This window comes from Miniopterus schreibersii, assembly GCF_964146895.1.
Source record: "Miniopterus schreibersii genome assembly, chromosome: 17".
Lineage (NCBI taxonomy): Eukaryota > Metazoa > Chordata > Mammalia > Chiroptera > Miniopteridae > Miniopterus > Miniopterus schreibersii.
The window spans coordinates 14,610,018-14,625,935 of NC_138117.1; the positions used below are offsets into that span (position 1 = coordinate 14,610,018).

Sequence of the window (15,918 nt, forward strand, 5' to 3'; positions counted from 1 at the left end):
CTTAAGAAGGAATTACTAGTCAGTCCTGGGGGGAAAGGTGATGACTACGTTTTCTGTTTGAGCTCTTTATAGAATACTCGAAATCTACCCACAGAAGTAGGTTGCAAGAAGAAATTATTTTAAAAAAAATCACAAAACAATGCAAAAAAAAAAAAAAAAAAAGGCGTGGAGGGGGCTGTGGGAAAGGTGAGTAAAAACAGCCTTTAAGGCAGAAAGAAATGTATGTCATTTTCAAAGATCAGATGTTCAAAAAGAGACTATGGCAGCTTTAAGTCTAGTTATCAAGTAACAAAATTGCCCTAAAGAATGGAGAAAACATCACAAAGAATGGAGCTGCTAATGCTCCGCAGAGAGGAGGCTTTGGTGAAACTAAAGTGCTGGGGGTCTTGAAATCTTTTCTTCTGGGAGACGAGTGTTCCCATCCAAAATCAATCAGAGGCGTTTGCAGACAAAGCAAGCACGGGCATGTAACGAGGGGGTAAGTGCAGCTGAGTTTATCCTGAGTTTACATTCTCACGTAAGGTTGATATTCTTTTTCCCCTTGAATGTTAAAAATAGCAGAATTCCCTCAGAACTAAGGACTCCGAGCCTCTGTCTGGGCAGCCGAGAAGCGATTCTGCAGGGACCCGTGTGCTGTTTACCCATATTTTGGAGGTAGCATCAGGTGTGTGGTCGCACACCTCACAGAGCCTGAGCAGGGATGGGAGACGCGTCATTACCCACGGAGAAGGCCCCTGGGGTCTCTGCCCCCCTAGGTGTGTCGTCAACTACTGAAGTGATTTGCTTTTCACCCTAGCAGAACCTCCATGTTCTGCCTACTTAAATTCAGTTCTGGAGTTGGAAAAAGCCAATCCCCCTGGCACCCCGGGGAGCCTGGTGATTGCTCATTTCTGTTCATTCCTAAGAGTGCCTCTCCTGCCCAAGTGTGGGTGTCGGCCTTTTCACAAGAGGCGCAGCACAGGTTTAAGGAAAAGCTGGGCGGCCACAGTTTACAGTCCTCAGGCATCAACATATTTATCCCCTGCCTTCCCGTCTCCTGCTTCCTACCAAACAAAACTCACCGCAGCCGTTTCTGAACGTCTGGGGGTCAGAGTCCCCATGCACACCTCGGGAAGGGGGTGCAGCACAGCAGAAAGCAACCGTGCGAAACTGCGGATCACCATGTAGCAAAGAATCCTGGGCCCGGGACTGGCATCATTGCTCCATTTTGCTGGTTCGGTGCGTGACTGCTCAGATTTTATGTTCCCATGCTTTCAAAACTATCCCCCGAAATGACAGAGGTGGACAGTTTGGTGAACACTTGTAGTTCATCTGCACTTGTGTGGCACTCTCCAGGAATTAAGGCATTTTTAGAGAAGCCATCTTCAGCTGGGCTCTTTCACCGTCTTCTGTTTTCACTCTTTCCCACCTCCACCTTCACCCACCATCTCTTCATAATTTTCCAGCACTCCTCCGACTCAAAAAAAGCTAGGAAACTCAGCTTATTTAATGGTTCAGAACATATTGTGCAAAAGCCAAAGTAAGGGAGAAGATGAACCACCATCATTTAACGAACACCTGCACCATCGAGCATGTCCAGCTCCCCAGGGTGTTAGTGGTGGCCTCGGAGTGTCCCTGGCTAAAGCAACTAATTCCCAGCTACGCTCTCTCAGCGCCTCGCAGTAGTTCTTTCGGACGCATCAGGCCCAATTCTGCTTCCCCGGGGCTCGCTATGGAATTGGGTTTCAGAGAATCCAGCATAGTGATGAACAGTTGTGCCCCTATGAAGGATGGGGATATAGGTGACCAGGCTAGACATCAAGGACAGCAACTGAAGCTGCTTCGGGAAGCTTCGACCAGCTGTGTCTGGGCCCCGGGAGGGTCGGCTGTGCGTGAAGGGTGAAACAGGTGGCCAGATGCTGTCCGTCACCTCTTTGACCTCTGTCCGCTTTTCTAGGCAAGGAAGCTGCCTGCTACCACGTGCATTTTCACAGGGGGTGACCGCTGTTTTCATCATGGAAAAGCGGGGGGTGGGGTGGTGTTTGGGAGGAGGAGACACTTCATAGGGGCAGGGAGAGCCGGCCTAGTACGCTGCTGCTGCCTCAGCACAATGTTTGGCACACAGTAGGTGCTCAGCAAGTGCTTGCTGAATAAAGGGAGGCATGAAAGAAGGAGGAAACCCTGCGCTTGGAATTGAAACTGAGGAGGTGGGCAGTGGAGATTGGCACGCTATGTCCGGGGGTGTTGGCAGCCAGGGTTTGGCCTTCTAATTCTGAACTTGTAAAAACTGTGGTCTGCTGAGGGCCTGATGATCCTGTTGCTAACCTGTTGAAGGGCAAGATCTTGGGGGTATCTAAAACTCCTCTGAGTTCCCCCCTGGATGTCCCCTCCTTTGGCATGACAGCCTAACAGGCTGTGTGAGTCATCCTACTGGGTGATTCACCCCAATCACGTTTGGGTCTCTCTGCCCTTCCCTGTCAAGTCTCCAAATCTCAGTGTCAGCCCTTTTTTTCAGTGGGCCATGATTTCCTGAGAACCCCCCAGGTGAGGCAAGTTGTGGGAATGTGTCTGGAGACCCCCCAAAATGCAAAGCTTGCTTGTGCTGGCAGGTCCCAGAGTTGTTACATATATTTATAGAAAAGTCTTGGATGCCTGTCATTCCCAGGCTGACCATGGGCACACAGAACATACTTTGCTGAGTTTTTGATCCAGCCAAATTTATATTTTCAGGGGAAAAAACTGCTAAAGCATTATGTAGGGTCAATTGGACATTTTTCTAATGCTTAAAGATAAGCAATAACTGAATCAACCTTTTCCCTAGGACTGTGCTTTGTTGTAAGACATAGTAAAAAAAAAAAAAAAAAAATTAGTTGTGGGTATAATCCCAGAAAGGATTAACAGGGACTAGCAGGTTCTCTGTTGAGGAGGAACTCTCATGTGAGAATGGACCCTTTGCCTTCTGTAGGCACACGGGAGTCACTTGCTGTTTTTTTCTCACCAGAGAGCTATGATTTGAACTTGACCTAGAAAGTCTTCCATAGTTTTAAAGTCAGACCACACAGGAAAACTGCATTCTGTTGCCTTAAACACAACCCACCATGGTCTTTGATTAAAAGAAGGCCATTTCCCTTTTTTTCTTTGAAAGGACTCTTCTATAGACTGAGAGAGTGTACACTGGCCAGGAAGGAGCCTCCTGTGTTAGTGTGGTTGTATGTGCAAGAGGTTAAGTTGTGCCTAGGTGCAAGGAACCAGGAGCTAAGATATTACAATCAGCCTACTTCTACTTCCCTTTGGGATCCAGTTGTTCAGGAAAGTGTCAAGAGGTTAAGTCTAACAGTATCGTGGCCATATTTACACCAACCTACCAAAAACAACTGGGGATATGCTAGGAGTGGAGCTTGTCTTGGACAGCCTGAGCCAGAAATAGGACAAGATTTATACAGAAAAAAGAAAAGACTTGTTTTCTCACAGATACTGAACGTGCTGATTCGTTTCAGTGTCATGTTCTCCTATAAGGTGCTTAAGAGTTGGACAGAATACCTTTAGATGTCATAACTAACATAATTGAGACATGTGGACATTCCTACCAGGGCATAATATGGTAAACACTTCCACCGAGATTGCAGAGCTGCTGTAATTTTTTTCTAACACATCATGCCATCTGCACACACAGTAAAAGAATCCAGTAGTTGCCATGCGAAAACAGGACTTCTAGTGAAGGGCACAGACGGCTCCCCAAAGGGCGCTGGGTTATGCACAGTGATGAGAACTGGAAGCAATTTTCCAGCTAATGGTCTGCCGGTGACTGCTTGCAACGAGCCGGCACTGCACGCTACCATCTCATTTCCAAATCCACAGCAAGCTGAGAGCTTCCAAAGCCCATAATCTTGACTGAATTGGGGTTCTTTCCCCCTAGTTAATCTGGTTAATCTGTCAATGCTCCAAGGATATCTTCGGTCAGGGCCATGAGTTAGTCTTTCTGGGCGGAGCAGGTCATGTTCATATCAACTGGCAGGACAGCAGCTTGGAAGGCTCACCCCCTTTATGGAGAACCCTCGGTTGAGGCTGCAAGAGGAAATAGGGAAGACACAGTGAGTTATTACTTTAGGTTCCCAGGTTCTGGTATGAAGCAGTTAGACTATTCCAATAAACCCTAACATCCTTAGGTTGAGGAGAAAGTTCTAGTGAAGATACTGGTCACTCAACTCCAGGACAAATAATGGTGGCTTGGATTCTTGAAATGTCCTTCTACCATTTGGCAGAACATGGGAGACATCCATCTCTGGGATCGGAAAGATTGCCTGTGTTAACCGAAAAATAAAAGGCCTTTCCACGTGAGAGGCAACCGGCATTTATTTAAGATCAAAAGAAAAGGAATAGCTATTCAGGTGAGCACTGGTTCAGGCAGAAGCCCAAATAGCATTCTGATTAGTAGACAAAGGCAATGGATATTTATGAGAAAGGGAAGGGAAACAATTCCATCAGCAGAAGAAAGGCATTTCTATCGGTGCTGATAAGCTCACAGAGTGATGCTAATTCTAAGCAACGATTTTAATTTTCAGTCTTGCAGTCATCAGGGGGCAGTCATCATCTCTGCTTTCCTGTTATCCTTGCAAACAGTTCTTTGGAGCACAATGTTGCTCTAGGCCCAGTCCAGAGTTTATTTTCCATTTTAAGATTCCAAGGTTTGAGACATAAGACATGCAAGGTAGCTCCTCTGGCATGGCAGCCCCAGCTCTGTTTGTTCTTATTTTTTGACACCTGGAAGTGAGGGCAAAACCAGATCTCTGGAACTGGAATTCATCCCTGAGGGGGCTGTGGTTTGGGAAACTTCATACATGATAAGGTTTTATGCATTTACTTAATCCGGGATGAAATCAGGTTGGGAACCATGTGAAGGCATTTTTTGGGGTGGTGGTGGTGCAGGAGGGGTTCATCCATCAAGAAGCTTTCCTGGGATGAAACCTAGAAGGAAATATTGGAGGCAGTGTGGCTGGAGCTCCTGGATTTGCTACTTGAAAAATCAGGTTCACTGAGCTGGTTAGAGACTAGTCAGAGAAAGTTATTAACATCTGGCCGGAGACTGAACTACTTGAATTGCAACCCTACTTTGACCTTGGGAATGCTGGTATTGATTTTGATTTTATTGATTTTCCTAACTTTTTATTTTTTAATTTTCCTATTATTTTATCTGGGTTCTCCCTACAGTTCCTATACACAGGTCTTCATTCATTAGTTAATATAGGCATGCAAGCTAATGTCTGGCTCAGAAAAATGTCAATATTAGCTTTATTTAATACACAAAACTATTGTGCAATGGGAGTGGATAGCAAGAGTTCTTGAGGTTAAAACCAAATCTACCTAGGTTTTCAAACTGGCTTTTCAAAACAGGAGAGAATGCACAATTTATAAGCACATGCTTGATTAAAACTTGCTCTTTATGAGAAAATGCAAAAACAAAAGTAAGGTACTGTTTAAGCATATTAAATATAAAATAATAATACACACTATTGATAAACTGTAATGAAAGTAGAATACTAATAGATTGCTAGTGGCACTGTAAACTGGAGAAACAGCACCAATTTATTTAAAAACTATTAAAAATTCACATTCCTTGACTAAGTGATCCCATTCTAGAAGCATATCCTAAGGAAATAGTCTAAAAAATGAAAGAAGCTATACACACAAATACGTAACCTAGAGCTTATTTATAATAGTGGAAAAGCTTGAAAACAACCAGTTTCCTAAATTATGGTGTGTTAACAAGATGGATGACTGCATGGGCATTAAAGCACTAATTATGATGATTATGTAGCAACACGGTAAACAGTTATGATATACTACAATAGGAACTTACACATATGCCTAGCAAAGAACTGTAAATGAAGTAATGAAAATCCTGGAATTTTTATTATTGTTATCACAATACTTTGCAAAACAACCGCAAAAGCTAGGCTCACAAGGGTGCAGGTTTGACCCATGAGCACTGACTGCCTAAAGCATCCATGGTGGTTTGCACTCACTAACAGTGCCTTGAAAATAAAGACTTCGCAACTGCGTGAAGGGATAATACTTAAGCATTACTGAAGGGGGGTTAAAGGGCAGCACGAGGGAAAGTCTTCTGTCCAGGTCGGCCTGCAAGGGAGCAGTACAGCCTGGAGCAAGAGAGGTTTCTAGGAGCCTGACACAGTCCAGCATCCTTACGATTTTTGCTCAAGTCAGCTCTGGAACATGTGTGACCTTGGGAAAGTATTATTAAGAATATCCTATAAAATAAAATTTAAAATTAAATAATGATAATAAGGAGTGAACTCTACTTAACTACTATACTTTACATCCCAAGTCAGGATCAGTTAACAGTTATTGCAGTTGCCGCTTCTCCAAATGACCTTGTTTTCCCGGGAGCCTCTGATAGCTGGTGCAGAGTGAATGTGTCTGATTTTAGCATATAAAACACTTATAGCCGTGGGCATGAGCTGAGCCCGTTGCACTTTAAAGCTCTTTCACCTGTGGTTCCCCAATCCGCTTCCTCACATCTCTGGTTGATGGGCCAACATTAGTGGCTTAGGCATCCGGGGAACCAATGTCCTCTTTCCAAGTCCAGATGGGTAGAGAAACATTAGAGTCCAGTGACTAAGAGCATGGGAATGAGGAGGATCTGGGTTGACATCCCGAGCTCATCATTTCCCAGTTATATAATGTTGAAACCTGAATTTCTCAATGTCTTCACCTTTAAAATGGAGATCATAATCACCTCCTCACGGGGCTGCTGTGAGGATAACACGAGCTTGTAGAAAAGGCACTTTGCATGGTGTTGGGTGAATAGTATCTGCTAAGTGATGGCTACTACTTTATTATTAGTATCATCATCATTATTATTGTTATTATTATTACACATTCCCAGGATTTCCTAGAGAAACTAGAGACACAAATGGGTCAATGTTCTAAAGCCAAAGCTGGGGCCAGCAAGAAGAGACGACGTGCCTGGAGGTCAAGCCTTTGCAGCCTCCGGGAGGTAGATAACACTCCTCTCCTCTGGCCCGCCAAGGCCAAGGCCACGGTCGGCACTCCCTGGTTTCCACTCTCCCCCATGCGAGCAGACTCTGACAGACAGTCCCTGATATGGAGGGTTCACATCAAAGGCAGGAAGGGGCTGGCCTGGGGGCAATGCCAGCAGCCTTGCAGAGGACTCGAGAACAACTCTGGGACCAACTGTGTCCAGCTCCACTTTTCCCCACCCCAGCTGCAAGAGGAGTCAGGGGAAGGAGTAAAGATACTGTGTGCGGGAAGCCTCCCTTCTCAGGGGCTGAAGGGAAGAAATAAGACTTCACCTCTTGAAAAGGCTCCGTGGTATCTTCCATTCAAAAAGAAGAGCCGTATCTCCTATCTGTGTATTTTATGTGACACAGGTTTGAGGAATTTGGGGTGGACCTGAATTGCATTTTGGTGTGAGATGCACATTCCAAAGGAGTGACACCCATGGTGGCCCCCACATAACAGCCAATAATAAGCAGAACTAACATTTATTGAGCAGCTACAATGGGCCAACTACAGTTTTATAGGCTGTCACTCATTGAATCCTCACCAACATCTTTGAGGCCTGAATTGTATCATCCTCGTAACAAACGTGGAAAAAATGAGGCCAAGTTCATTAACTTGTCACAGCCATACTGCTAAGATGCATAGAGCTGAGATGAGAACCCAGATCCGTTCTCACCACAGTGCTTTCCTGACTCAATAAGAAATGTGTTAGGAAAGCAAATTCCTTAACCCCAACGAGAACATAGGAGAGAAAGCAAGTAGTTGTGTTTGTATAGAAGAATGCCCATCACACACGAACCCTATACAGTAAGTGCCATAAATAAGAGGTTCGACCTAGAGAAAGTACGTTTCTATTTAACAGTCTAAAATCTTTCCTATGTTTAGAGCAGTGGTTCTCAACTGAGTGCAGTTTTGCCCCCTAGGGTACAACATTTTTGGTTGTCACTACTTGTGGGTGACACTACTGGTATCTACTCCTACCAGTAGTGACACTACTGGTCACTACTACTGGTATCTAATGGGTAAAAGCCAGGGACCCTGCTAAAAATATCCTCGAATGCATAGGACAGCCCCCTACTTCAAAGAATCATCAGGCTCACAGTGTCAACAGTGCTGAGGCTGCTAGAGGATACAGGTCCCTGTTTATCTTCTACTCCTGGTTGTGAGCCAAATATATCACCCCTGAAATAGGCCAAGATAAAAACCAAGCCAAGTGTGCCTCTTGTGCGTACAGGAAATAAGGCGAATTTCAAACCTCACTCCCCTCTTCTATTCATCATTTGCTCATTTTATTTGATTTTATATACAATGTAATCAAAACCTCTAATATTAAATCACTTTCTATCCTGTAGAACCCTCACAGGCAAGCCATTACAAGGATCAAGACTGGATGATTTAAACGGGTATGCTCAATTAATTAATTAGTATGTATGGGAGAAGGTAGGAGATAAAAGATGGACAAAGGAAGATTGATGTGGCAATAAAACTAAACTCTGCCACCAGGCCTTTGGTGGGAGAAGTCACACGCATTCTCAGTTGCTCTTGTTTCATTTCTGCCGCTGCCTGACCCCCGACAGTTGGGGCGGGGGCTGTTTGCCTTTGAGTATGATTAAGAATTCAACACTATCGCCTGACTGCATGAAGATTGAGGTCAGACTCTCAGACATGATGGCAGAGGACTTGGGCTAAGGGCAATAAGACAGGTGACGCATACAAACCTGTGACCTCTCCTAACCCCTAGTAAACTGGAAACCACAATGACCTTGGGAGGGTTAATTTTATGCGTCCACAGGGTGCCCAGATGTTTGGTGAAACACTATTCTGAGTCTGTCCGTGTTTCTGGATGAGATTAACATCTGAATCTGTAGACTGAGTGAAGCAGACTGTCCTCTCTAATGTGGGTGGGTCTCAGCCAATCAACTGAAGGCCTGCGTAGGACAAAAGGCTGAGTTAGGGAGGACTGACTCTCTCTGCCTGTCCTTGAGTTGGGACATCAGTCTTTTCCTGCCTTTGGACTGGAACTTACACCATCAGCATTCCTGGGTCTCCATCTTACTGACCACAGATCTTGGGCTGCAGATCTAGCCTCCATAATTGTGTGAGCCAATTCCTTTTTCTCTCTCCCGCTCTTTAGATATCTATCTATAGCTATATAAATATATTTCCTACTGGTTGTGTTTCTCTGGAGAACACCAACTAACGCAGAAGCTATAGACAACAAAGACCGCACTATTGTTAACCAAGTACTTACTACGTGCCTAGCATCGTGCTAAGAACCTGGGTCCATTTCGCAGCAACCTGAAAAGGTAAATACATGGCCTCACTACAGGCATACTTCAGACATACTGTGAGTTTCATTCTAGACCATCACAAGAAAGTGAGTGTTGCAATAAATAGAGGGTCTCACCTTCAATTTGTAAAATATGCAACTTCTGTGAAGCACAATAAAGCGAAGCGCAATAAAATGAGGTGTGCCTGTATACAAAGAAAGCCAGGCTCAGAGAGATAAGGGACCTAACGCGGGCTGCAGCCTTTAGGCCAGCCTGTGGCCCGTGATCTAGTTATGACATGTCAGGAGGCTGTTGATTCCAGAAATGCTATGCAGGAAATATGAGCTCCCAAGGGCCCATGGGAACATCTCCAGGCAATCGTTTATACCTAGACAGGCTAGGAAGGCCTTGGCCTCTGTCCCCTACTCTCTTAGCTCTCAGTTTTATTGGTTCAATTAGAATGTGATTGGCTCCTGATTATAGGAGGAGTCTTTCTGCAGGTGGCTCTACAGTCCTCATTGGTTCGGGCTGACACCTCTCTCTAAGGAGTTTGAGAGGGTTCGTGAGATGAGTGAACCTTGACCCCCCCCCACACACACACATTCTGAGTGAGAGATAAAAGAATGGACTTGTGTGCAAACTGTCTTCGCCTTTTTCTCAGCCCTAGGAAAAACCCCAATTACGCTGTATTTGTTCCCTTACTGTTCAACTACAAGTAGAGCTGCCAGTCTCCACATTGAGGCTCAAAAACCTCTTGGAAATGGACTCTGGTTCCTGTGGGTTAAATTGAGCCTCTGGATTCCAGGGCTTTAAGAACTCTGAGGTTTTCAAACTTGATCCCATTAGACTCATCTCAAAAAGGTTCTTAATCTTTTTATTTTGTCCAGCCTCTCTCCATTTCCATTGATTAAGAACGTCCAGAGGGAGGTCTGGAACTCTCCATGTTTAACAAGCGGCTCTGTGATTCTTAGGAAGCCAGCTGGGCACAAGTCCATGGAAGAAACAGCCATGTCTTTCCCCCAGTAGTTAGCAGTTATTTGTTCTTCAGATGGAGAAAGTGTGTAGACAGTGAGGAAACTGGTTTATAGTCTTCTTCACTTTGTGTAATAAAATACCAAGAAACCTGGATATAATATACGGCAGTGCTCCAAACGCTGGGTTTTAGAGTGGCGCAGACAGGAGCGGCGAGGCCCAAGCAAGCCATCCAAACCATTCCAAGTCCTGGGGACTCAGGTATGTTCCGTCACCCCAGTATTGTTGATTTTCTAGAGCTTATTCCTGCATCAATCAACCAAGCAAGGAAGCAACATTTATTCCATTGAGCACTTACTAAAATGTCCAGTGTTGCCTTGGGGGCTGTAGAGCTTCGGGATTTCCAGTCTGATCATTGCATTTATCATATTGTATTGGAATCACCTGATGACGTGTCTATAGACTAATGCTTCTCAAACTTTACTGTACTTAGAAATCCCCAGGAAAGCTTGATAAAGCACAGATTTTGGGCCCCAAGTGGAAAGAATCAGATTCAGTACGTCTGGAGTGGGTCTGTGAATGTGCATTTCTAACAAGCTTACAGGGGACACCCATGTTGCTAGTCTGAGGACCACTCTTTAAGCACCACTACTCCTTACCCCAAGCCTCTTCAGGTAAAAAGTATGCCTTATTCTCCATCCTGAAGTGTGTGGTAGTATGCCTGGAATATCAAAGCTGCTCTGAAATGTTTGTTGAATGAATGAATGTACGGTGAAAGCTACATGAGTGAGCTTAGCAGTTTCCGAAAGTAGGGCAGAATTTGGGGGCCATAGCATTGTTCTCCAATGCTTAGGAATTTCGGCATCTGAACTCTATAAATTCTCGGTGATAATTTAGGACATCTGTCAGATTCAGTCTCAGGGCATGATTTCCCCAGGAAAATGGCAAAACCTCACTCAACTTTATGGCCATCTTGAACCAGAAGCCTGCTGACAATAGTAGCTACCACCTTGTACCACGTAAATATGGGATGATACATTTCTGGGAGAAAGTATCCAGATGCTCTCAGTAGGGAGGCATTTGTACAGCCAATAGAGGCAACTCCAGTGGTTCAATTCCCTGCATTGGACAGAGGCAAGCATCTCAAATCATGAAATTCCAACAGCCACTTTAAAAGCCTACAGAACCTTCCAGAAGAAAACGCTGTCCACTGACTCAAACAACGATGAGTCTCATGAGAGAGCATGAAAATACAACGGGATGTTTAATCCAAGTTGCCACGGAGATCCCTCCCCACCTTCCCAATGTCAGACCAGCTGGAAGATTATATTCTGAGTGACTATGTCCTAATTTCTCGCCTTGCCCTGTACTCCACCTCACTCAGTCACATGGTACCCTGGGGGTTTGTCAACTGCATGAGTAATTCAAGTTCTTTTTCTTTTCCTTTTTTTAAAAAAAATTCATCTATTCACCCCTTTGTCTTTCTACTTAATCTTATTTTAATCTCAAAGGCCTCTCTGTTGACCAATCTAATAGCATTATTGGAAAAATGTTCTCTAAGATTCACTTCTTTAGGAAAAACATATTCCCAAAATTCTGCACATCCTGCAGCTTTTCAAAGAGAAAGAGAAAAGCATACTTTTTAATGAGTGTACAAGGTACACTTAGTGTTTCTCTTTTTGCATGCCAAGTCTCAAGGGGCTAGAAGAATCTCTTTGAAACAATGCTATACAAGCTAAATAAATATGAACAAATAATGCTGATAACAATAATGGATGTCAGCATACAGAGTCTTAGCGCGGAAGGGTGTTATAGAACAGTGCTTCTCACATTTTAATGTGACTATGAGTCACCTGGGTTTCTTGTTAAAATGCAGATTATGCAGTATAACGAGCTCTCAGGTGACAGAAATGCCGGTCTATGAGCCTCACTTTGAGTGACAAGGCCATAGCGTCCCTTAATCAAAGCAGCCCTGTCCCACGGAGCCTCTGCTCTGTCTAGTGTGGCAGCCATTAGCCACACGTGGCTGCTGAACACTTGGCATGTGGTTAGTGCCTGGTAGAAGTTAACTTCACATTTCATTTAATTTAAATGGTTATATGTGCCTAGTGGCCACCATATTGGACAGTGTAGCTTTCTAGGTTGAAAACTGAGATTGAAAGATTCGGTAAAAAGGTTTTAGAAAGAAGAAACCTTAAAAGCTAGGGGAAGCCCCAAATCTTTTCACTCACGTAGGAAATTTATTCTGACTCCCACTCTCCCTTTCCTGCTTTCTGTAGGGAAGGCCCGAGGCTTCTTCCCCTCTGTCTCCATCATGTTCCCAGAATCGCTCTATAAACATAATAGTAATTAGGAAAGACTTTATAAACATTCCGAAGTACAGAACATTATCTCGTTTATATAAACCCTCTGACTTGGCAAAACCAAGCAAAAAAAATCTTATGAGAAATCGTTCTTTTGTTATGGTCCTTTGACCTTGGGGTATTTCCCCCAGGATTCTGAAGACAGGATCCTAGGTTATTTCTTTGCTGTGGGTTTTGGCCCTCTGGCTTGGAACACAGGAGAAAATGCAAACAGTCCAGACATTCTAGAAAAGTTTAACAGGAAAGAGAGCTCAGTTCAAGTTGAGTTCCCCCAAATGAGAAAATGCTGAGGGTGGGGAAAGGGTAGGGTTTAGTTTTGTCTAAACTGGATTCGTCAGCTCTCAGCAGGCTATAATCCATATTACAGCTAACAAGGTTTGAGGATCTTCCCTGGGCTGGTGAGTACTAATTTCCATTGAGGAAAAAGTTATGAGGCTTGGATGTCTTAATGATAACAGATAATTTCTCTGTGTTGGCAGAGCTACAAAGCACGTTGCTATGAAAACTGCATGAATTGGGCTGTTTCTTTTGTGTACACAGTTTTCCCTTAAAGGATCCACTTGGGAGGAGTCGCTACCCTGCTTGGGGACCCTTGTGATTAATTGCTTGAACTGGCTGGTAGCCATCAGCATGATCTTGCAATTTACCAGGTTCTACACAGAATTATGAAACTGAAGGTTTAATGGGATTTCAGGTAATAGAGCCCAGATGTCCAAGACTATGATGTTTGAAATTACACTGCTTACAAGGCTGCAGGGCTTAAACTTTATTTATTTCTTGCTCAGTAAGATGTTCCTGTTCCCATCTTTATGTCATTTTGGACCAGTCAAATGCTAAGGCCCTCATCTTGACATATGAGAGGCCATTCATGGACTGCACCTGTGGCCAACAGCCTGGAGATACGCAAGCTTCCTACCTTCCTGCCCAGGCTCTTAGGATTACTTTTCAGCCAAGGATAAGGTGATTAACAGCCCCACCCCCACTCTGTGGCCATGCAGCACTTCCAAATTGCTTTCACACATTTAATTGCATTTTATACCGTCAGGGTTCAGGAGAAATGGGCTGGGATAGGTACTATTATTTCCATTTCGGTGAGGAAGCCAAGGTACACAGAAGAGAAGGGATAATAATAGTTAACATTTGTGGAACCCTTATGTGCCAAGAAGCACTGTTCCCATGGGGTTTCTGTGCATCGCTGCCTTCAAGCCTCATCACAGCTTTGAGGTCCATATGATTATCAACTCCACTTTGGAGCCGAGAAAACTTCGGCACACAGAGGTCGATCGCCCAGCGAATAACTGGTGGAGCCGGGATGGAAGCTGGTCCTCTGGCCCCTAGTTACCGTGAGCTGCCACCTCCCTATGGAAGTCCATCAACATCACACACGAGACCTGGAGTCTGTTGTTGCTAATGCAGCATCCATTTCCCATCACTTGTGAGATGGAAGAAAAATCCCAGGCACATTTTTCTAATGAGACGGCCTTGTACCCCTCTTCCCTGCCTTCTTCCACACAATCCCATCTCCTGGGTGTCTGATAAGAGGGGTATTCTGCTTAATACATCCCACTCGATAAGAGTTCTTGGCCTAACATCCCAGAACCTTTAGGATCATGCGTCAGCCTCTCCTTCCAGGCTTATGAACTCTGGACATAGCAATTGATGAAATTCTTCCCATTCTGCCCTCCCTTTGTTTACAAGGTCCCTCCTTTCCCCATCCTCCTGCCCAAATTCTGCCCTTCCTGCAGGGCAGGCTCGCAGGCCGCTTCAAGAAGGCTTCTCACAGTCGAACAAAGCCTCCCTCCCTGATCTGAGACTCCGCATGAATGGGTGTGTTGAGTGAATGGGTAACAACGGAATCAACAAACATCGCTTCTCAATCGCTGTACCAGGCACTACCTGAAACACTGGGCATATAAAGATCAACAGCAAATAGCCCGTCTCGTTGTCCTCAGGAAGCTCTCAGTCTGATGGAAACCCACTGCTACATAGAGCCCCGCAGGCTCTGATAGAAGGGGGGGCGCCGAGAAGGAGTGGGGTTGCTCACTGTGTTTACAGATATGCCTGGGGATTCTGCCCATGCCTCACGCACCCTCCAATTTGGGAGATTCCTTTCTGTGTTTTATGCATCGTTGTACAGCCCCTGAGCAATCACCATAGTCTCTAAACTGAGCAACTACGTAATATTGACCCTTGCTGCTGCCCATGGTGACCCAGGCAGAGAGGGGGAGAGGGAGCGCCTGGTGTTTCCTTAGGGTCAGGGCCCCGCAGTGACCCAGACCATTGTTTTTTCCTGTAAGGAGCCAAGGAAAGTTGAAAGGACCACCTTCAAATGACAGTTCTGGCAAATCTCCCCCAAGCCTACTCCTGTTCTCCAGGGCTGGGAAATGGTTCTTATTTAAATGACTCCTATTTCAGAGCAGTTACCCTCATTATTTAGGATCATGTGGCCCCTCCTAAACTCTGCACAAATAGGCCTTTTTATTAGTTCTTCTCAACAGGCCTGTGAGGGAATCCTGGGCAATGGCCCAGCTGCACGAAAAGCTCTTTCTCTAGAGAGTTCGAGTTTGGTTTTGGGAGACTGCAACAGTATTTCATATTCGTGAAGTTTGCTGGGGACAGTCGGTGCAATGGCTGTCACCACACAACATTCGCATCTTCCCAGAAAGCCCAGCCTGTGTCGCCCTACTGTCTTAAGGAATCAGTGTGGGAACAAGAAAAGTAACAGGTTCCCCCACCTGCTGGTTTTGAGACCAAATGATGGAACCTCTCTGAGCCACAGTTTCCTTGTCTGTAAAAGGAGAGAATTCATGTGTATTTTGCAGATGATTTTGTGAGAACTACTATTTTTCATTGTATCCAAGATGCATTTTTTTGGTTTGTTTAATGTACCATTCAGAAAGAGAAAAAAAAACACCCACTGCTAATTAAACTATGACACAAGAATTCCTTGCTGGTCCTGGACAAGGCATGGTAATAGTTTTTCGTTGCTTTGTTCCTTTCATCTATTCAGAACCTGGCAATTTCTCTGTCTTCAGGTACAAGCTTGTGCACAGTCGGCAGTCCTTTGTCGTGCATGTCAGTAATAAAACTCAACACACTTTCATCTACTTGTGATAGCTTAAGTAGTGCAAAGTTCACAATTGCTGCTTTGCAAAACTATGTGAAATTGAGGTCACGCCTCCAGTGTCGCACATTTGCCTCACTGATGGGGCTCTATTTTGATGACTTTCGGCATACAAGATACATTTTTGTTTCAATGTCAAATTATAGTGTAATACTTCTCAAGCATTTTT

At 44.6% G+C, this 15,918-nt stretch overlaps 1 protein-coding gene across 1 annotated transcript in view; it reads right to left on the bottom strand.

The window, feature by feature from the left end:
• Positions 1–1,466: 1,466 nt before the first annotated feature.
• Positions 1,467–15,918, bottom strand: part of SAMD12 (sterile alpha motif domain containing 12) — a 276,682-nt gene continuing 262,230 nt past the window's right edge. The window contains exon 5 of the mRNA XM_081117395.1: positions 1,467–4,044. Coding sequence (XP_080973521.1) covers positions 4,022–4,044 — 23 coding nt within the window. The 3' untranslated portion in view covers positions 1,467–4,021. The remainder of the gene's footprint in view (positions 4,045–15,918) is intronic.